General features: G+C 36.0%; 3 protein-coding genes across 10 annotated transcripts; 2 read left to right on the top strand and 1 right to left on the bottom strand.

The window, feature by feature from the left end:
- Positions 1-2,678: 2,678 nt before the first annotated feature.
- Positions 2,679-4,153, top strand: LOC140785577 (protein Barley B recombinant-like). The gene has a single exon (XM_073133481.1). The coding sequence runs from the start codon at positions 3,053-3,055 to the stop codon at positions 3,890-3,892; it is 840 nt and encodes a 279-aa protein (XP_072989582.1). The 5' UTR covers positions 2,679-3,052; the 3' UTR covers positions 3,893-4,153.
- Positions 4,154-7,719: 3,566 nt separating this feature from the next.
- On the top strand, positions 7,720-17,501 carry LOC140787294 (protein FAR1-RELATED SEQUENCE 9-like). 8 transcript variants are annotated; one of them, XR_012108798.1, is made up of 6 exons: positions 7,720-7,897; positions 11,686-14,110; positions 14,822-14,888; positions 16,102-16,243; positions 16,333-16,486; positions 17,151-17,501. XR_012108798.1 is itself a non-coding variant. In XM_073136147.1 (3 exons), exon 3 carries the CDS (start codon positions 11,702-11,704, stop codon positions 14,090-14,092), a length of 2,391 nt encoding a protein of 796 aa, XP_072992248.1. In that variant the 5' UTR covers positions 7,737-7,897; positions 10,492-10,556; positions 11,686-11,701; the 3' UTR covers positions 14,093-14,328. The 8 variants fall into 8 exon arrangements, 2 of the variants coding, with proteins under 2 accessions (XP_072992246.1, XP_072992248.1); XR_012108797.1 differs by having other exon boundaries at positions 11,686-14,116; XR_012108796.1 differs by having other exon boundaries at positions 11,686-14,116; positions 15,999-16,243.
- A 518-nt stretch (positions 17,502-18,019) lies between these two features.
- On the bottom strand, positions 18,020-22,663 carry LOC140786628 (transmembrane 9 superfamily member 3). The gene is made up of 7 exons (XM_073135208.1): positions 22,248-22,663; positions 21,996-22,036; positions 21,327-21,912; positions 19,961-20,098; positions 19,626-19,782; positions 18,964-19,448; positions 18,020-18,538 (listed from the first exon to the last, which is right to left on the bottom strand). The coding sequence occupies exons 1-7, from the start codon at positions 22,403-22,405 to the stop codon at positions 18,319-18,321; spliced, it is 1,785 nt and encodes a 594-aa protein (XP_072991309.1). The 5' UTR covers positions 22,406-22,663; the 3' UTR covers positions 18,020-18,318.

Raw genomic sequence — 22,663 nt, 5'->3', positions numbered from 1 at the left:
ATTATTTGTTTTTAAAAATAAAGAAAAAGAACAAAAGAGTAGAAAATGGTTTGGCAACATGCATGGGTTCTTTTTTAATTATTAATCGTCTCAACTTGGAGCCTCTTAATTGGTTCATGCACCTCGGCTCTTGAAATCACCAACTTGTTTGAGGCTTTGGGTTTTAAACATTTATTGCTTTGTTTATTACTTGCACCACATGCTTGCTTTCTCTGTCTATCTCTCTATGTTTATTTATGCTTAAAATTAATTTATTTTGCTGTATTTTAAAAATTCTTAAATCTGTTGATATACTTACGACTAAAGTAAAATTGTCTATTTATTTTATCAAAGTTAATACTCTTTTATTTGTTTATTGGACAAAATATATATGCTTTTTAATCCATATTTATCTTGTTCCTAGATGTGATATAATTATTAAATTTTATAATAAAAAAAACCTAAGTTTAATAGAATTACTATATATTTTACACAATCTAAGAAGTAAAAGAAGAAAAGATGTTATTATTTATTTGAAGAGAAAAAATACTTATATATACGAGGAGAAAATATGTTTATCTATAAAAAAAATAAAAAATAGTGGAAATTTAACTCTCGGTTCATTTCTTGAAATTTTTTGGGCGCGCACCGTTAATTTGGATACGGAAAAACTAACGATCTCACTTTAACCCTAAATCTAAACACAGAGGAGTAAAATATATTTAACCATTTTCTTTTTCTCTATTTTATAAATTATAAATTTATAAACGAATTATAAATTAGTCAAAGGAGCTAATAGAGGCTTCACCAAATATCAACTCGAGCTCAGCTTATTTACACCACTAATCTCATGAAGCAAGGGGCCTGAGAGGGGGAATTTTTCCCCTCATTATTTCCTAAATGTAGTAATTACCTAAACTTATGTGATAGGTTTAGACGATAAGAGTACATACGTTTTGCTTTACACATATTTACTATTTTTCTTTCATCTAATATCTATACTCCTATTTTACTGGTGTCGTGCCAAATTCGAGCTTTAATTCGAGCTTGAACTATATAAATTATATATAAATATATATATATATATACTCAAATACATGAAATAAATTGGGATAGATGATAATTTTCGTCAAGAAAACTTGATATTCTATTCTCTTTGTTGGGCTTTAGATTGCAAGCTTCCTGCAGGCTAAGAACCAACTTCAAAATAATAAAGCTAAAAAATGATGGGCCTTTGGGCCTCTCACATATAGAAAAGCTTTTCTTAGATGAGTATAATAAGATTCAGCTCTACTTGTGTCCCTAGAAATAAAATTTTAAAAGGTACAAAGCATTAGAAAGTATGGTATTTAAATCAAGACTGCTACAAATTCGAAACCGACTAATTTTCTACAAAGTAAAGTAAGCCTCTTTTAACTATGTGAATACTATTCTATTAGCAAGCTTGGAATCAAATAATTAGTCCTCGTTAAGATCCGACTATAAGGGTTAAGTTGAGTCGGATCGAGTCTTAGTTAGTTAGTTTTATTTTATTATTTTAAAATTTAAATAATCGATAATTTGCATGAGGATCCGATCCTCTAGAATTTTTATCCTTATAAATAGGAGTAAATATTTGTTGATTAGAATCATAGAATGAAATATGAATTTAAGTAAATTATTCTTTTTTGTTTTTTGTTTTTTAGAAGTCTTTCGATATTTTAAATCTTAGTCACAAGTAGTTTTCAATAGGAATTATTACGATGTTAAATTACTTTTCAATAGAAAATTTTAAAATAAGTGTAGATAATGAAAACTATTTATATTAAACCAAAGAAAGCAATAAGGTCAAATTTTATCATTTTAATCTCTCGTTTTAACTATTAAAAACAGACAATATTTTTTATCTCTTATTCTGTGGTAAGTCCTTGTTTTATACTCGTCTTCATTTTTTCTTATATTGTAACTAAAATGGTGATTTGTGCACTAGCTTTAATTCTACCCCATTGATTTGGTCTAAATTTACTTCACCTCTTAATAGTTTTATTTATGTCAACTTACTTCCTTATAGATTAGATTAAAGTGAAATCACTAAACAAAATTATAAATAATTAAATTAGTTTTTGAACATATCTAAAAAAATATTAATCTAATTTTAGATAACAAAAATATTAAAAAAAATATATTTTTATCGTTTGAAATTCGATCGATATTATTTTACATACATTAAAAAAATTATTCAATACTGTACGACTTTATCTCTAATAAATATCTTCAAATTTGATATATAATATAATCTAATAATATCAGTTTGAATATAACTATAAAAAAAATAACACAAGAGAAAATTATGAGGAGGGTGGTGAAGTAAATTTAGATCTACAGATGATTAAAAAAAAATGTCCCCTAATGATAAAGAATTTATAAACAACACAACACCCTTAAAGTTGTATACTTTTTAGAAATGAAGTAATGTAGAAATATTATGCATAAATAAGAAAGGTTAACTCATAAATAATCCTCCTTTTTATGTACTAACCCAACAAAGTTGCTTGACCTTGTTCAGAATTTTAACATTATCTAAAAAGAAGAAAGAATAATTCCCGAGGTAACTCCTCTATTATTATTATTATTATTATTATTATTATTATTATTATTATTATTATTTTCCATTAAAAAGAATTATAAAGGCAGTCTAAATCACCTCCATTCCCAATTCTCCCCTTATGGTCTCTGTTCTAACTCTGTCCTCTTGCGATTACTAGCATTCACCATCAATCCCTTCGTACGCTAATAAAGATCTTGCCTTGAAACCCCAAGAAAAGCTGCAATTTTTCCAATCCTTCTCGCGGAGTTGAAGCTTCTAGGGTTTTCTTCCACTGGACGTTCGAATCCAATTTTGAAACGTCAGATCGGTTTTAAAACTAGGGCTTGTTAAAAGATGGCTCCTTTGTAGAAAATTTCTTTTTGGGGTCGTTGTCGTTGATCTTCTTTCTCCCTGTCTGTGATCTTGGGATCGTCGTAGAAGGCAATGTGGTGGATGGTTTGATCGAGATCGGTGAAAGGTTCGATCTTTGTTGGCGATTTCAGCGAGATGGATGATGACGGTGGATTGGATATGCGGAATTGGGGCTACTATGAGCAGCACATGAAGGGAGGCTTAGGGCTGCAGCTAATGCCTTCTGCGGCGGAGAGAGATACGAAGCCCTTCTTGTGGAATGGGGATTTCCTTCACCGGGACTGCGGAGTGCCGGAGCCCTCGGTTGCCGTGGGCTTCGCGAGAGATGGCTGGATCCATCACAATCGGGAGAACAACTACCTCCATGGGTTTCCAGGGAAGCACCATTCAAGTCCCAATTTTGGTATCATTTCTAATCCCCCAACTGCCCACACCTTTCAGATGTTGCAGTCTCCAGAGCCGGAGCCGGAACCGGGACCGGAGCTGCCCAAAGATGTCGCCGATCCGATGATAGACGATCCCATTTGTCGAGATGAGACTCCTTTAAGGAAGAAGTCTCGTGGCCGCCCTAACAAATTGCCGAAGACGAAGAGGCCTAAGAAAGTTGCTGCGCCGAGGGACGATAGCCCTAAGAGTGGGAAGAAGAGCATAGGCATGGTTATCAACGGGATGGATTTGGACATCTCGCGGGTTCCGCCGCCTGTCTGCTCTTGCACCGGTGTCCCAAAGCAGTGCTATCGGTGGGGCGCGGGGGGTTGGCAATCTGCGTGTTGCACCACCAGCATGTCCATATACCCGCTCCCAATGAGCACGAAACGCCGAGGGACACGCATTGCAGGGAGGAAGATGAGCATCGGCACGTTTAAGAAAGTGCTCGAAAAAGTTGCAGGAGAAGGGCACAATCTTTCTAGTCCAATTGACTTGAGGAGTTTTTGGGCCAAGCATGGCACCAACAAGTTTGCAACTATCAGGTGAAAGATGTACAATATTCTGTGGTTGCCATTAGGCTTTGCCCGTTCCATTTGCTCTGACTCTCCTGTACATACACTCTATATGTCTGTGGAGGAGGATCTTTGGATAGTTATAGCTTAGTTTGCTTTTTTCATGCTATATTTACATATGTTCTTACAGGTTCCAATGTTCAGTTTACATGGAAATTATGGTATCTCCCTTTCACCTCACAGGTTGTACTTTGAGAAGACATGCTATCTAATTTAGATCTTTTTTTTCAACCAATGGATGCAGAAAATATTTTCTCTTCTTCTTTCGCTCTTTACTTACGGCTTTGTCACTTGTGGAGCTTTTCTGATGGCAATGCATCATCTATCATGTCTTATGCTGTCTTGGTAGATCCAGTATTTTTTGTTCTTCTAGTTCTCTGCTGGTACATACATGTGATATCACTTTGAATCTGAATTTGATCTTTTATTTCTAGCCTTCTAGGCCATAGTTTTCATATTTTTGCCTGTTGCACTGTGTTTTTTCCATGTATTATCTTTCTAGTTTACCACCCAGTCTCTGGGGCGAAAGGAAAAATCAGCATTAACTATATGAACCACATAACAGCTTTTTACAAATTAGGGTGTTCTTGACTTAGTTCCAGGCCCAGTAGTGGTAGTTTGTTGATATGTGGTTCCACCAATTTCCTCCTTCATTGTTACACATTTTCATGCATTGAGATGAAAGAAAATTGTGCAGCTTTTTTTCTGTGGAGTTTGTCTGTGCTGATTTCAGTTCGTCCTCTCTTTTTAATTAGGTCATGCAAGTTATGCCAGTTCACTGACCATCTATTTGCATGTCAGTGGAACTTTTTATAGATATGTTTGTCAGTCATGTCTTCGAGAAAGCTAACCAACAAACATTCTTTTTAAGAACGATAGTGCTACCGCTTTGGGAACTGCCTTGGGTAAGGCAAGTATGCCTAGGGCTCCACTTAGGTCTGACTTGGTGTCTACCTTAGCATATTTTATGATATTTCAGTATAAGATATTAAGATTGACCTTGAAATTCAAGCATTTCATAGACATTGTAATAATTATTGATTCTAATGTTTTACTGCGTCCTTAATAGAAAAGCATAACCACTTCTTGGCTGGAGTATGCTATGATTGGGTTTCAAGCTCCATTGTATCTTTATATCAGGAAAATTACTTCAGTGGAGAGGATAGTTATGTGTTGTTACAGGGTGGTAACTACATGTCAATAGTCTCTCCTAAACTGTTGCTCTGGATATTCTCAAAGGCCAGTAAAGGATGTGAGAACGTAGGATCGATTGCAAAAGGATTGCTATAGGGAACTTAAATACGTCTGTTTGTTTGGTCATTCTCCTTCTGTACTATTTAAAGTTCTTTTTACTTCTCTGAATTTGGACATTTCCTCCTTTCACTCTTTCTCATTTTATGTTTTAAAGAATCAATTATGATTTGTGAATCCATTGTATATTCTTGAATTTGATTGGCCACAATAGGTTCCGTGGTCTTAGATTTGGTAGATAATAGGAACAGAGGTTATTTTGTTATGGAAATATCCAATTTAATGTTTTCTGAATTTTATTTTTGGAACTCTATTATCTTTCATGGATTTCCTGGTAAAAATTGAAGTTTGCTTGGCAGAACTTAGTTATTAAGTGATGCCTTCTGAGAATGTAGAGTTGAAAAAAATATGAAGTATGAAGTAGAACGAACTAAAGAGTTTCAAGATCTTCTGTTGGAATCCATAGTAAACAAACTGCTAAAATGCATTGCATTAAACTACTTGTTGCCTAAATACATTTATGCTCTTTCTTGCGCACTGTTTATATTTAATGGTTGCAAAGGTACTAAGATGCTTTCCACTCTTGCCTGCTAGAACTAGGTTGGATGTGGCCTGCGTGATATGTTTGTGATGGTTTCACCTTCTGCTATTTTAGGACTTTTCAGCAGTCTGATATGTTCTTCCATGAGTAACATTTATGCAATTCCAGATTGCGAGCTACATAATGATGGATCTCTAATTTATGTTATTTTTTATTCAAGTGAGTCTTGTAAACAGCATGTTGATTGTTCTGATCTTTTATCTGTTACACCATATTATTTCAATGATTAAATTGTCATAAATTTTCCATCTGAGGAAGATTTGCATATAAATATGCTCTGTCTCTAGCCTTCAACGAGTAGATTTAATGTAAGATCCGATTGACTCGACTCCCTCTGTTATGCATTTTTGTAATCATTTGTAAATTGTGGGAGAGCAATGCACTTGATATTTGACTGTTGTTCTGCAAGTAATGGATGCCAATATATGAATCTGCTAGAGAAAGAGAGATTTCATTGAAGTGCAAAGCAGCAATACATCTGTAGAAACTCATACACTTGAATTCATCCTTGCAGTGGTTTCTTACAGTGATTTTGTAATCTCTGATCATAATGAAGAACTACTCTTGATCAGGTAAAGAAATGTCCAGAGGATGCTTCAAATCCTCAATTAAACTATGCTACTGTAACCTCCTGAGACAAACCTACCAAATTTGCTGCTAAAAAGTAGCAATTTCTCAGGAAGAGAGATTGTATTCTGCTATAAGAAAATTGGATATTAAATTATATAGGCATGATTTGGGACTTGTAAAATGATATACTAGAGCCTAGAGAAAGATCAAAATTCTCTTGAGAATGGCGAAGGATACGATTGACCTCCTTTTCGATTATTTAATAAAAGGTAAATTACTTAGTAGAATGCTAAAATTACCTAAACTAAGTGCCACAGCATTATTTACTGTGAAATTTGCATAGTCCCCATACAACAAGGTCAATAGAAAAAGCACTGGTTTGAGATAATTATTTCTAAATTGTGATATTGTGCCTGAATTGGTCGGTCATACATTACCCTTGTCCAAGAATTTAGCACATCGAATGCACAAAATAAAATTTAAAAAAAAAGAAGAGGCTATTGTGAAAATATTTTTGGCTAGTCTAAAGAATAATCTAATGGACTACCCAATTATTAGGATATTCTTGTACTATAATTAGAAGGAAGGGTGGCGTTTTGGTTGAGTTGCAAGCTAGTCCTGAACTTGATTAGGAATTCCTGGCTGTGTTAAATAATTTAACACTAATTTTTTTTTAGAAATACAATTTTTATTTTTATTTTTTTCTCAAGTTACACTTTTATTATCCTTAAGATGATTTGTATTTATATTTTATAAATCTAATGATAATATTTGGTATTATGTGCATGAAGCATACTCCATTTTTCAACAAAAATATATTTTATTTTTACATGATATCAAATTAACAATCACGCCCTTATTTTAAATCCTCCGTTATAAGTCAGCAATAACTTGTGAGGTAGTTGTGAACTTCTAAATCTGTAAGCTGGTGTAAGCCCACAATAACTTTTTTTTATCAAAAAAAAATTATAATCTTTGAAAAATAAACCATAGTGTTACATTATAGTAGTAATAAAAGGTTTTTTATTATAAAAATTACAAATATTTAGATATATTTTTTAACTTCAACTAATTGATTTTATTTAATAACAATATTTTCGTCTAATATCATCAAAGTTAGTCTATTAATTTACCCTCTAAAATCACCTTTTTCAATTTATTTTTTATATCACATCATAATTTCACACTATATTATCTTAGGCCTAAGTTAAAACTATCTAAATCATAACTAAAAAGGGGATCAGCCTTGGGTACTTAGGACTCGAATTAAACCGCCCAGATATGCAAATATTCCAGAAGGATTTTTCTCGCAGTAAGATAAATAAAGGTAGCGATGTGCAAAATGATCCAGAGAAAAAGAAAAATTTAGAAGTGGCACACGTTAAACAATTAGGGTTTGCGAGCACATAGTATCCTCACCGAAGCTCGGGTCGGGTCTGGCTTCTAGGGTTCGTCCCTTCTGCCCCTCTTCTCCGTCGTCCACCGCTCTTCTCTCAGAGTCGTGAATTGTCTCCGGCGAGCGTCTCCGAAGCGGAAGTGGTGTTTCCTGCGTTACTGGTATCTCTCTCTCTCTCTCTCTCTCTCTCTCTCTCTCTCTCTCTCTCTCTATATATATATATATATATATATATATACACACATCTCTCTTGCTTCTTAATGGTCACTTGGCTAGTGTGAGAGAGAAGACCCTAATAGAGAGAGAGAGAGAGAAAGAAAATTTGCGTTTGTTAACCGGGTATTTCGTAAGAGTGCGATGTGACATTGGTTTTCCTCGCTGAGAGCTACTGTGAGCTTATATTCGCGGGAAAAGAATTAAATAGGATTTAGGTTTGTTTTCTTTGATAAATTGTCAGTCTTTGCTTATAAAGGGGCATCTTTATAGAAGATGGAGGGAGAGTTGATAGAATCCTAGGATACTTGTGAGGTTCTCCTCTCTATGTTTTACAATGCAATTATTTACTTGATCTTATCCAGCATCATCCTAATATGCCTCTGGTTATGACAAAGCTTGTTCGCTTAAGCTGACAGACAAAGCATGAAAAACCTGTGTGAATAGGACAAAAGGAGGGAACTTTATTACTGAACTCAAAGAAATAGATACTTGGGCTCTAAATCCCGAAAAAGAGAAGATCACTAACTTACGGTTAAAAGACAAACATCTACTATTCTACTCAAGACTTATTTGACTTTTTCCTTACTGTTCAATTTTACATCTGAAGTTCAATTAGCAAACTGAACCCAGGTTCAATGTTTTTGTTATTTTCTTATCCCGTGCAATCTCCCAATTTCCAAAACTTAGAAAGGTAACTGAGTTGACATGATTCTCATCAATAAATTCCTGTCTTTTTGTGCAGTTATGTTAAACTTTGAAACTTTGTTGTTGAGTACTCTCTCTATCCATCAACATGTTGTCTTCTTTGAGAATCATAAGAAGAATTGGTTTAAGAACTATTCTATTTGATTGCTTAATAGTTCTTTAAACTGTAAACAAGCTAGTTAGTTTGCAAAACAACCAATAACATAGAAGATAACTTATTTATTTTCTTAAATCTTTATCACGAACTTCCATTCAAGTTCACTCCCATAAAACTTCTACACACATTCCATGCAACTGTAACTGAATTTAGACTAATGTTTTATTGTCTGTCATATTACGAGATTCTCTATAAATTTGGATGGAACCAAGATCTCTTTTGTATTACCCCATTAATTGTGTATTATATAAGTTCATCTTCACCTTGCAGTCTTGCTCCATTCTTCTCACTTAACTTACTCTTATTGGTTCAGCTCAATTAATTCCATGTTTTCTGGCAGTCAAAATAATAGAACATTATAACAGTTAGCTAATAGTTTGTATGCAAAAGAAATAAATGTTTTAGTCAGTCAAAGGAGCAAGTTTCGGGATGGAACATTCGAACGCCCCATTAAAGCCATTCGAACGCATTATTAATGTTGTTCGAACGCATTTACGTAAGAGCCAAAATATAAACTAGGCATTTGAACGCCTGACGACGAGGAACCCCAATTTAGGTATTTTAATTAAATATTTTTGTTTATGTTAGGCAATAAGATTCGAGCTTGTTTGATCCTATTGCCAAGTCTAATCAAGCTAGAGAGCTACCTATAAATAGATATGTTATCTTAGATTATTAAAGTTAATTTGTAAGATCGTCTCATTCCTCCTTATTTGACTACCTCTAAGTTTTGGAACCCTAGCTACCATCTAGGATCTTCATGCTGCTTCCCTCTTTGTCTGGCCGCACCCACTTGACCCTAAGGAATAGCCCTATATTTTCTCTATTCTTTTCCTACTGATTACCTCGACTTTCACCATTGTTGTTTCCACCATCTTGCCATAAATCTAGGCTGTTCACCACCATACCTCTTCGGCCTCCTCTTTTTACGATCCATCCCAATAGATTTGTTCTTCATTTCGAATCTATTGCAATCTCAAACTCACTCGGCCATCTAACCGTTTGATATGGAGTTACCTCTTAACTTTGGAGATCTACGGTAACCCTAACTTTCACTATGTGAGTTGGAATCCAATTCTATCTTTAGATTTGGACTCCTAGTGATCGTGGGGTCAGGAAGGTGATTATTACAAACATCAGCAAAAAATGCGTAAAAAAGTATGATTTATATATGGGACTTGGCGGTAAGCCTTTGTGCAGATTCACTGTGATTACTGTTCACCTGTTTATATATATTCTTAGTCTGCGTGATTGTCTCTGTAAATTTCTCAATTCTTTTGGTCTACTTTTTATGCATATAATGCTTACTGGATTATATCTCTAGCTTATCTATTATATACTAGTATGACTAGACTTGATCTGTTTTATGTTAAGCTACTGAACTGAGAACTTGATGTACATGATTTCTTTAATCTTCTGTTCATTTTTCTGTGTTTAGAGTGACTAAGATATTTCATGTACGGATTTTTATTGAATATTTGGCTGATCTGGATTCATGCTCAAAACCAGTATTTTTACTGGTTTCGAGTTGGATCGCAGTTATTGGGCCAAAATGGGCTAGTTTTGACATGGAATGAACCCATAGTAATAATATCCCCTTCTCTCTTGCACACATGCTCTCAACTCTTATCACATCTCTTTCATCTTTCATGTTGCATCCTTTCCTTTTTGATCCAGCGCCAATGACGACGGCAAGTAATTTTCCGGTGTTATTGACCTCCAGTGAGTAATTCTCCAGCTAGGTGAGGTCTCTCTCTCTCTCTCTCCCCTTTGGCTATGGTTTTGTTTTTTTCCTCTTTTTGTCCCTCTCTCTCTCTCTCTCTCTCTCTCTCTCTCTCTCTCTCTCTCTCTCTCTCTCCCTTCTTTCCTTCTTGTCCTCACTCTTTCTTTTTTTATGCAAATGCTATCTGTCATCCTTGCTAATATCGAATTAAAGACTTCTCCAATTTGACAATTTTGCTTCAAAACTTCATAAATAAACTATTTATCAAACTAACAAGCTCCTCTCATAATTTTGTTCATATTATTTGGTGCCTTGGCCTAAACCTTTATGTCTACCTAAAAGAATCTATAGTTAAAGTTTTCTGGTTGTTTGAGGGAACTCCTTAGTAAGCAATCAAGAAAGATGCCTCTTGAATGTATTCTTTTAATGATATCTAGAAGTACATTTCTTCTATGCAAAGTTCCATATCATTCATGAACTATTGATAGGTCTGACAAAATCAACCAAATGAAAAAGCCTATTTGTAGTGAAGATGCATGAAATAGCAATATGTGACAAGAAGGCACCGAAAGCTAGTTGATTAAAGGTTTTTTGCCTCAAGAAGATATTTTAAAGGAATTGGTGAAAGTGACACACATATACATATGAAAGCTATTGTTAAACATTCAAGTGAAAGCTACCAGGATGCTTTTTCTTTTTCTTCCATCCGTATTCGTTCCAAATTGTGTTACAATTGAGAGAGTCTTCTAACCATCTGATATTCTGATGTTTTCATCTCTTCGATGTATCTTGAGTACGCCTCATTTGCATGGATGTCGTAGTGATTAGTGGTTCCACGACAGTTATTGTTGGATTGCTTCTTTGAAAGAGATGAAAGATAATAGACGTGGACAACACTATGGCATGTGGTAGCAGATTTCGTTGTCAGATTTTAGTACTGGACGTTTCATATCTTCAAAAACTTTTATGTATTCATAGCTGGTAGGGAGATTACTGTTATGCAAGTGGTACTCCATGGGCATCAGTTAACATGTCATAATTCAGAATTGGCATTGCAACTGTTTTTTTTTCTTATTTATATTAGTATAATGGCTAAGTTTGCAATTCATTTGGTCATTTTACTTTTTTAAATGATGGAAATTTTGCAGTTTTCGACTTTCCAGTATGGAGGGCACTTCAAGTGAAGAAGAGGAATCATTACGAGATAACAACATGGACCTTAATGATGAAAACATGGAACACCACATGACATTGGATGTCACCAGTCAGTTGGCTGAAGCAGACCATCTCTATACCAGTGACCAACAGAACTTGGAAAATCCTGAACCATTTGTCGGTATGGAGTTTGAATCTGAAGAGGCTGCCAAGCTGTTCTATATGGCATATGCTAGCCGCGTGGGCTTTTCCGTGCGTATCAGCAAGTCTCGCCGATCAAGAAATGATGAGTCCATCATTATGCGACGTTTTGTGTGTTCAAAGGAGGGATTCCATCTTAAAAAAGGAAACTATGACAATGGAAAGAAGAAGAGAAAGCGTGCAACCATAAGGGAAGGTTGCAATGCAATGATTGAAGTAATTCAGAAATATTATGGCAGGTGGGTAGTTACTAAGCTTGTAAAGGAACATAATCATGTTGTGGCAGCTCCAAGTAGAGTTCGATATATTGCGCCCGAGGAATATGCTCACTTAGATCCATTCTTGGGCATGGAGTTTCCATCTCACGAAGTTGCCCAGACATTCTATTATGCATATGCTAGCCGTGTTGGATTTGATGTCCGTATCAGACTATCTCGTCGTTCTACAAGGGATGAGTCATTTGTGATGCGACGGTTTGTTTGTACGAAAGAGGGTTTTACTCCAACTGAAGAAAACAATGACGAGAGCAAGAAAAAGAGAAACCGGACTCCTACAAGGGAAGGTTGTAAGGCTATGTTTGAGGTAATAAAGAAGGAGTATGATAAATGGATTGTTTCCAAGCTTGTTTTGGAGCATACTCATGATTTGGCAGTTGCACCAAGCAAAGTGCACTATATTCAGTCACAGAGTGAAGTAGTTGTTCTTGCAAAAAGTGGTACTCTAAACCGTGACAAGACAGCAGCGCCAGCTTTTTCAGAGACACAGCTTGGAGAATCATTAGGGGGCTTTAATAACTCATCATCAAATGATCAGGACTTTATGAGCGATACTAGAGAGCCTATCTATAATGCTTTTGGACTAGATGATACTCAAAAGTTATTGGGACACTTCAAGAGGATGAATGCTGAAAATCCTACATTTTCTTATGCAGTCCAAGTCGACAAAAATAATTGTTTGACACATGCCTTCTGGGCTGATGCAAAAGCTAGGGCATCTTACTATTATTTTGGTGATGCTGTTACATTTGACACATCATTTAAGGAGAACAGGGATTTATTGCCATTTTTAATGTTCACGGGTGTAAATCATCATTTGCAGTCTGTAGTATTTGGTTATGCATTGCTTACAGATGAGTCAGAAGCTTCATTTATTTGGCTTTTTGAGAAATGGATTGCAGCAATGGGTGCACGACATCCGACTTCGCTAATTACTGTTTACAGTGAGCCTATGGGAGCAGCGATTTCCAAGATGTTTCCAGAGACTCATCATCGATTTTGCAGATGGCATATTCTAGGTAGATGCAAGGAAAGATTGGCTAATATTTATTTGACACGTGCTACTTTTGAGGAGGAGTTTCAGAAGTGTATCAATGAGTCTGAAACAATTGAAATGTTTGAATCAAGTTGGAAATCTATCCTTGATAAGTACGACATAGGTGACAATCCATGGCTCCAATTTCTATATAATATTCGGCAAAAGTGGGTTCCTGTATTTTTTAAAGATACATTTACTGCAGAAATTTCAGCAACTCAGAGACCAGAAAGTTTGAAGAAGTTTTTTGAGAAGTATTTTAATACAAAGACTCACTTACCGGTCTTTGTTTCTCTCCTGGAACATGCAATGGCAGGTTGGTCTGAAAGAGAAGCCTTAGAAGATCTAGCTACATCTTTTACCAGACCAAATTTAAAAACTCCCTCAAACATGTTGAAGCAAGTGGCAGATGTGTACACAAGAACTATATTTAATATATTTCAGGAGGAATTCGTTGAATCGCTAGGTTATGATGTTGATAAGATTGAGGATGGATTGATTAGTAAGTATAATGTTGCAAAAGAGGAGGATGCCCGTACTACTTGCACTGTAACTCATGATCCCTCAAACAAGAAAACCAAATGTAGTTGCTGTAAGTTTGAGACATCTGGCATTGTATGCAAGCATATATTGAGAGTCTTCTTAACTATTGGTGTCCGTGCACTCCCTGAGTTTTACATTTTGAAAAGGTGGACAAAAGAAGCTAAAAATGGCTTTGTATTGGACGAGTGCGAGCGATACAATGAACTTTATCGTGATGCTGTTAGATATGCAAAGGAAGGGTCAACATCTGGAGATATTTATAGCTTTGCACAGCAAACATTGCAGGTGGCTTTTACAGAGGTCATCCAGATGAAACAAGACATTATTAATCGTTGTGGGATGTGATGACAGTCTCTTCAAAATGTAAAAGTTGGTACATAAATGAAGTCAGGCAGTCTTAACTATTTCTCTTTCTACAGTTTCTATTTTCTGCATTTTTTGGATGATGACATTTTGCATCTCCTTTTAAATTGTAAAAACTAAAAAGCATCTCTGTCATAACTGTCAACCTTATCTTCTCTCTTTGCGATGGCATAATACATAACTTTGTTTTTGTCATGAAGGAAAAATTGTATTCCAGATATCTTTCTCCCTCCTAGTGTTATTGTTTGCTTGGAAGTCAGATTTTTATGTGAGCATATTGGGCTTTATTGTAACATTAGTTTTACAACATCCAATATACTGATTAGTTGATGAAAGTAAGAAGATTTATAAGTCTACTTTGTATCTCATCTTCATTGTTCCATGCAACGATGTTTACGATGTGGAATGAAAAAAAAAATTAACAGTTTGTAAGGAAAGGTCACTGCAAGTTGTCATTGATAAGAAAAGGCTCTTGTTTACTGTATACCTTATCTTTGTTTGATCATTAAAGAAACCATATTTGCCTTTCCAAGCTTCTATTTCAGGGTTCTTTCAATGTTGAAGCTTTTTGCTCTTTTAATTATCTGCAACTTGATTCTAGCAAATCATGCATCATCCAAGTGATTCTGGAGTTACTGTCAGTTATTTCTCATAGTATAACACAATTTGTTGCTATATGTGAATGATATATGATGCATATGATTTTTGCAGTCAAGTACAAAATTCTGTTTGCTCGTCGAGGATGCATCTCTATGAAGAAAAGAAGCAGATCCGCCAGGTAATATCTGACCTTTTATTTAGCGGAAAATGTCGTTGGTATACTTGCTGTATAGACATGTCATTTCTACTGTCATTTCTTGCTGCTGCTTCTAGTTCTCTTTGTATTATCATTTTGATGCTTACTAAACTTTTGTTGATGATTGATGGTTATTGAAACTTGCACTGATATTTCTTAACTTCATTGCTGCGGATAATTGGAAGTATTTGTGACCAAGTCATTGGTGAGTAAGTTGGAGAATATATTCTCAATCAATGTTTCCTTTGGGATTCTTCGAGAGAAAAGAACAAATAAAAATCCAGAATATGATTGCCAAGAATAATGTGCCATGGTTTGTTCTTATTTCAATTTATATTGGTGCCTGATACTTTTTAATCTGTTAGTTCTTTAATGTCCTTTGATTTTATCCTCATGTATCCTATGGTAAGTTCTCTTATTCTCATGCATTTTTCACCTTACTTTATGTATTTGTGGTCTAAATATTTTATTAATGGTACACATGCTTGCACGCGCGCGCGCACACTAGCTCACTTTCTCTTTTTTTCTATGTTCCCTGCATATTTTTCTTGATACTCTTTTAGCTAGAAATGACAACTTTTTATGTGAACTGTCTATACCTGGCTGTCTGATGTCAAGTTGATATTAACTTGAATAAGACTTCTGTAGCACTGGTAAATGCTGAATCTACTCGGAAATTCTTTTTTTTTTTTTTTTAAATTCATTCTGAACTGTCAAACATCCTCTTTAGATATTAGGCTGTTGTTTGCTACTCTCCAAAGGACAAAGCAAAGAACTTCTGTGGAAACTCTTCATGCAAAACAAGTTGTGTTTAAGTTGTGCTCTTCACATTGTAGAAGCACTATCTTATAAATTCGGTCCAATCAACTCAAATTGCTTTTAAAATTGCTTTAGTAAAACATTGTCAAGATATTGTTACTTTGGTCATTATGGGTGGAGCTAACATTGTTCTATTCAACTTGCATTTAAATATATATATATATAAAGCACTTTCCAACTTTATATGACTGCTTGTGGAGTAGCATCAATTACTTCCTTACTATGTTTTCCATAAATTATATGACTGCAAAGATTTTTGGATCTGCCCGGCAGCAGCTTTGCACACGAGATGTGTTTGGCACAGCTAGTGCTGCTCGGCTCAGAACTCATTCTGATTGTGGCAAATGTGATTTGGCTTTGAAACTCATTTTCACAGCGCCAAAGATTGACAGAGGGGGGATGAAGGGGGATGCAGGAGGAGGGGGAATCAGTGATGGCAGGGAGGGAAACTGGTAAAAGCATCAAGCGGCTGTCACATGCTCTCTCAACATTGTATGGAAGAGGAAGATTTATTGTTGGTAGGGTTATCTGCGTGATCTGATCCGACCTGACCCATATCTTATAGTTAATATGATTTAAATTGTGTGTTTTATGGTCTGGTTTGCAGCCGATTTACAGTTTTGTCTTCAAAACCTGAATCCTTCTCAGAAGGCTGAAAGCCCATAACCCTATTTTAAGCTCCTCTCCTATCTGCTATGGTGGATGGCCGAGCTGCGGCAGCAAATTTGCAGTGGTTGCCACTTAGTGATAGATTTCTTCAGGTATGTATCTCAGGAAGAGGTTGCTTTGCCGTGCCGCTGGCTTATGGGCACAGCATGTTGTGCTTCAGATATCCTTGCTTTTATGTGTGAAATGACCTCTTATCAGTTAGACAAAGAAATTGATTTTTTTTCCTTATTTCAATATCCAGCAATCTCTTTCTTTTATAATTTACTCTATTTTGTTTTCCACTATCAAATACTTCACCTTTTGGGAAATGAAGAGCCAATGATTTCTTTTAGTGCATAAATTTCATCAGGTGTCTCTACAAACTGTATAATAATAGAGGAAACAACTGTTGATTAATGTCATAGATAGTTAGCAACATCTAGAACCATGGTTGATTTCTTGAGGCATTTGAGAGATGGTTCTTGTAAACAAGTGAGAACTTGATGATCTATTTACTCGCAACATCGTTGTAAAATATCTGACCATCATTATGCTGTGCACAATGTGATCATAATTAATTTTCCTGTTCCTGAAATCTGATAGGCAAGTTCATATATTAATTTTTCTATATGATCAAATGGAGGTTACTTTCTGACATTGGCTCTTTCTCAAAGTCCCTTCTAATACTGTCTTACAACATGCTAACAGAAAATTATCACTGCATAAATGCACTTCACTTCTAACTCTTCCTTTGTTTTCATCATCTGCTTTCTGCAGTGACCAGAAGTTGGAGATATGTGATGCTGAATGGAGCTTAAAGAGATTCTTGAAGATATACTATTCTTGAATTTATCCTGTTAAGATTTCCTTCTTCTTTCTGCTTTTTCGTTTAATCCACGTCACCTTTTTCATTGATACTTCGGATATGGAGAATCTGTCACAGATTGATGTGGAAGATGAAAGCGCAACACATCAGCAGATTTTTCAAAGACCGCTCACAGAAAATAAGAAAAATAGACAGAAATTTTAGGAGAAAATGGAGGAAAGGAGAGAAATTTTTCTCTTCCTTTCTCTTCTTTTATCTTGTACATCCAGATAAAATGAGTGAAAATTGATTTCATTTGTCCCTTTCTGTTCTTTTCTCTCCTAGTGCAAGTATTTTGCTTTTCAAAAATAAAATAAGAAAGGAAATCAATTAATGGTTAGCTGCCACATCAAGGTTTGCAAGCCAACAATCTACGAGAAAGCTGCAGTCTGCAGCGAGGATGTGGGGCTAACCACAGGGCAGGGTAAACCCTATTCAAGGAATTAATTAGAAGTGATGCAAGTAGAGGCCTCGCAAAGGGCAACGACGCAGGAGTACTGGATCTGCCCTAATTCTTCTAGCGACGGGAAAAGCTCCCGATTGCAAGAGCTACAAATACCCTCATTAAGGAGACCATCGATCTGAATCTGGATATGCGTACAATAACAACAGAATCACAACACAACATATATACAAACCTCAGAGAGCACACCCACAAAATTTCAGTATTACACTTTTGCTGCAAAGGACAAAATAACACTCATTGGTTCCTGGTATGATAAGTGTCATACACAGCTTGTGAAGGTTGTGAATGGCAATAATAGATTCTTGAACAAAAATATTTCACAAATGCGAAGGTTCATTAAGAGATTTGAAATTACCACCAGTACTATAGGATACATAGCATAAGGATAACTTTTACCACAAGGTCTAATTCCACCAAAAAGAACAATTTATGAATCCGTTACCTGTTTCTGTAAATGAGTTGGTCCTACTCTAGAACTTTACTATCTGTGCTGTTGCTGCTGCACATAGTATGCATCTAAATGCTGCCTTACGCATAAAATCTAAATTCTTTCTTCCTACAGAGCTTTATAGCATCCAAAAGGCATACATATAGCTCACATCCATGAGACTTGGTTACTCGCACTTGATGGACCGGTAAATGTGACGGACAAACAACAAGGCAGCGCGGAAACCTACCATCCCTAGCATCAAAAAGAAAGCATAGCAAATGCAAGCCATGTAGCCGAAGAAGAATGATGTCTGCATAAAACCTGACATATCGGAGCGGGCATAGTAGTAGTATAGGCAGTATCCATAAACAAAGAAACCAGTTGAACCTCCGCAAAGGAATGACCTGCATCAGGGGAAGCAGAATTTACCACAGAGATTTAGATGTGATATCAAAGAATAATTATTATATACTAACCAGTAGTCAACGAGGTCAAATAGATATCGAGTTATCAAATCTATCATTGGGTCAGACAGGTGATCTATTAATAACTTAAGCCAGAAGAGTTGAAAAATGTAAATAACAGAGAGTAGTTAAAAGAAGGGAAAAGAATTATTTGAAACAATGTTGGTTTACGCAAGTCCCTATCCACCTCCCTAGCAACGCAGATGCAATATCCCTAAAAGCAGACAGGATTGCCCACAATCCACTATAGTTATTGTTCTATATGAAACTAATGCTATGATATAATCTGACAAGCATCCATAAAACATTGCTATCTACATGTGATTGCAAGCTTAACTAGAATTGAGATACAAGTTTTGACATACCTCCACCACCATTCATGGTCTTCAGCAGCAAGTTGGAAGTAGGTCAATGCCACAGTAATAAAAGCAGTAACGATCAGGAGAATGATGAAGACTATAAAGAGAATGCTGTATATTGTGTAAATTCTGTGGCCCCACACACTAGCAAAGATGTAGTAAAGCTCAATGTATATGGCACTGAAAGGAAGAAAACCAGCCATTGCCATCTGCGTGATAGTGCCTCGATACCAGGGTAATGGGGGAATCTCTCTAGGATACTTTGTGGTGCGACAAGGAGCTTGGAACTCTGTGTTGCTGTTTTTACCAGCAATCCCACCCAAAACAAGCAAAGGAGAGGTAACCAGGGTCCATATAAGAACAATAACGACAATAGTACCAAATGGCAATGCTGCAGTAGCACTATACGCAATGGCAACAGTATTCAGGAAGCAGAAAGTCAGGAAGAGTGGTCCACAAAATAGGCACCCTGTCAACAGCAAATTCCTCACCTGACAAACAGAAAATCAAAAGAAATTATATCCAGGAAATTTCTGTAAGAGGCATATAAAATTGTTTCATGAGTTTGAGCATGTCCCAAAAACCAAGATGGTATAATGTTAACAAGTGTGTGATCCTATGAATATTGGAAACATGCAGGATAAAGGTAAAAATAATGCAACATGTACCCAATCTTTTCCTTCAAACTGGCAATAGAAGGAACTAGCAGTATACCCAGCAACACCTGAAGTAAGTGCATAAATGACCACCAATGCAGTAAAAAGAGCTCCCCTGTTGTAAGGATAAAATACCCCAACAAGTGCAAGAATGAAAATGAAGATCGTGCTGCAGTACATGGCAAAAACAAACTGTCAGATATATCCTAGGTCTTTATAACTGAATAGAATTTCCACATCTTGCAGATTCTAGTTAATCACAGGACATCATGCTATTAAAAAGCTTGTAACTGCACAAGCTATTTGGTTTGTCTAGTGCAACAACATAGGTAATCATGAGTACTCACAGTGCAAATAGTTGAGTGCCAGAGCCAAGACAGGCAGCAAACAGTGACTCATTCTTTGGAAACCTGAAGACATCACCATGAATATATTTCCAGCCACTCTCATCTTGGTCATCAGCCAGCTCCTCATCATGAGCATACCTTCAGCAGGGAAACATGAGGAAAAGATCTACGATCCAGCATATAAGTATATAACTACAGTTACACACTCAAACATCAAAAAATGACGAAATATTTTTTCTTCTTCACCCATAGGTCAATAACAGAGCAATACTTGATAGGCATTACACAGGTCTTTTAGCATTGATGTCAAAACAAAACAAAAAAAACAAAAAAATCCATGTAAAAGTGAGAAACTAGTGACATGCTTTTTTCAGAGTTATCTCTAATGTTTTCTGAAACAATATAAAAGAACATGCACATTAACAATCAGTCATCGTACAATTTGAGTTGTGATTTGTTGTTGTCCTGTTATGCTTCAGCCACATGTGGAATGTTATGGAGTTTTAACCTCCGGCCTTCGTCGTGGCAAGATATTCTGAAACATATTTTGCTCACAAGGATGATGGACCACATTTATATGGTTATATGTTCTATGTTTAAACTTAGTTTTTCTTTTTATTCACGAGATCTTGTCTTATCTATTGGAGGAGAAGATTAGGATTTTCAAATCCCATTTAGCTAATTTTCACTAGTCCATCAAAACAACCAAACAACAACTATGTTATTCCTACAAGTATTTAAGTATTAACTACAATAAGCCTAAATCAAAAATAAATTAAACAAATAACAAGTATCACTTATACAAACCAGCATGCCTTAACTAAATGGCCTTGGGCTATTTCAGTATACTAAATTTAAAGTATCAATAGCAAAATGAACATATAACAACATAAAACAGTACAAAATATTGACAGCATATATATATATATATATATATATATATATATATATATATATATATATATATATATATATATATATATATTATTCTAGCATCAACAAAACTCAGAGCCTCGTCAAACTTAAGCAATGGGTTCCATGACACCAATGTCAAGATTCAGATTAAAGATTTGTTCCATGAGTTTCTTGCAAGACCGAAGTAACTGGTTTTAGTTTCTCAGCAGTACAAGTGGCATTAACAATTAACTCTTCTAGAAAACTTAAAATGATATAGCAATAATATTCATAAAGTCAATTATAGACCGATTATAATAATATCAAATATGAATTTTCTAGAGTGAAAATGATGTTGTAATTATTTGCCTCTTTAAGTTTTGTTATAAGTAACTAGATGGCTCAAAATTTCTCCAGTATCTTTACATAACCATAAGAAGATAATAAAAAAAGGGATTCAACAACTTCTTACTTGACAAAATCGTTCTTCAGCACTCGCATGAGAATCGTGGCAAGAAATCCCGTCAATAGAAGAACCGTAACACATGAGTTTATGATCGAAAACCAATGAACCTCCAAATGGTGCGGCAGGGAAGATGACTGTGAGTACTTCTCCATCCTCTTCTCAAATGGAATGCTTGTCTCCTTCCACTTGACAGAGAATAAAAACTCCACCTCAACCCCCTTGTCCTCCGTGAGGTCAACTACAGCATTGGGATTCGTACGTGCTTCTATTTCAATTACCCGGTCATTGTTGTAGAGAATCTCAAATTGGAGATGCTTGTAAAGGTAATACTTAAACTCGCTCGGATCAGTCTTTCCCTCCTTCTCAACCTTCCCGATGAACCCCCAAACAGGGAGGTCATCATAGTACATCTGGAAATAGTAATCCTTATCAACCGCCTGTCTGAACTTGGCCACATCTTCTTTTGTGAGCTGCTTCTTGCACACCAATTTAGAGTCCTGATCAACGTGGAAATCAAGCTTATAAGGGGCATCAACCAAGCGGTCCCCATTCAAAACTTCGCCGAGGGCTTCTTTTTTCTCCTTCATATGCTCTGTATAATATAAACAGACGGATTAAAAAGCGTAAAAAATAGAAAAAAAATGAATCGTTAAAAGAACAAGACAAAGATCCAACCTGGAGAGCAAAATGGCAGATCGAAGTAGCGATACGTCTCACTGCAAACAAACACACAAACAACATCAAATAAACCAGATCGACAATACATTACACCAACAGTGCACAAGATTTCAAGGATCTGGATCAAATACCTAAAACAAAATCCCTACAATCCAAACCCTAGAGATCTGCGACTCTAGGGAGATCTAAACCCTACAGATCCATCAGATCGGAGGCAACGAAAAAGAGATCTAAGACAAGGCGGCTCACCTAGGGTTGTGGAAAGGGCCGACCTTATTGGCGTAGAGCGGGACCGGGTCGTCCTGCTTGTACCGGTGGTCGGACGCGTCCGACACAACTCCGGCGACCCCGAAGCAAAGCAGAAGCGCCGCCACTGCCATCGCCGGAGCTATCGCCTTCCTCCCCATCTCTCTCTCTCTCTCTCTCTCTCTCTCTCTCTCTATCTCCTCTTCTCCTCCTCTATATCTATATATGCATATATATATATATATATATGGCAAATATCTCGATCTCCCTCTTTCTCTATATAAAGAGGCGTTTTATGAAAACGTTTGGAGTTTGGTAGGGGAATGGAAAGGAGGATCCGGCGTTGACGCGAGATCCAAGGAGTCGAGCACTTCGATTTCGTAATCTTGGGGTGTTACGCGTTTCTTATATTGTTCCCA

Source organism: Typha latifolia, chromosome 4, assembly GCF_019914945.1.
Source record: "Typha latifolia isolate L0001 chromosome 4, TyphaL0001v2, whole genome shotgun sequence".
Classification (NCBI taxonomy): Eukaryota; Viridiplantae; Streptophyta; class Magnoliopsida; order Poales; family Typhaceae; genus Typha; species Typha latifolia.
Note: the sequence above shows the minus strand (reverse complement) of the source record. Positions and strands in the feature narration are given on the sequence as shown.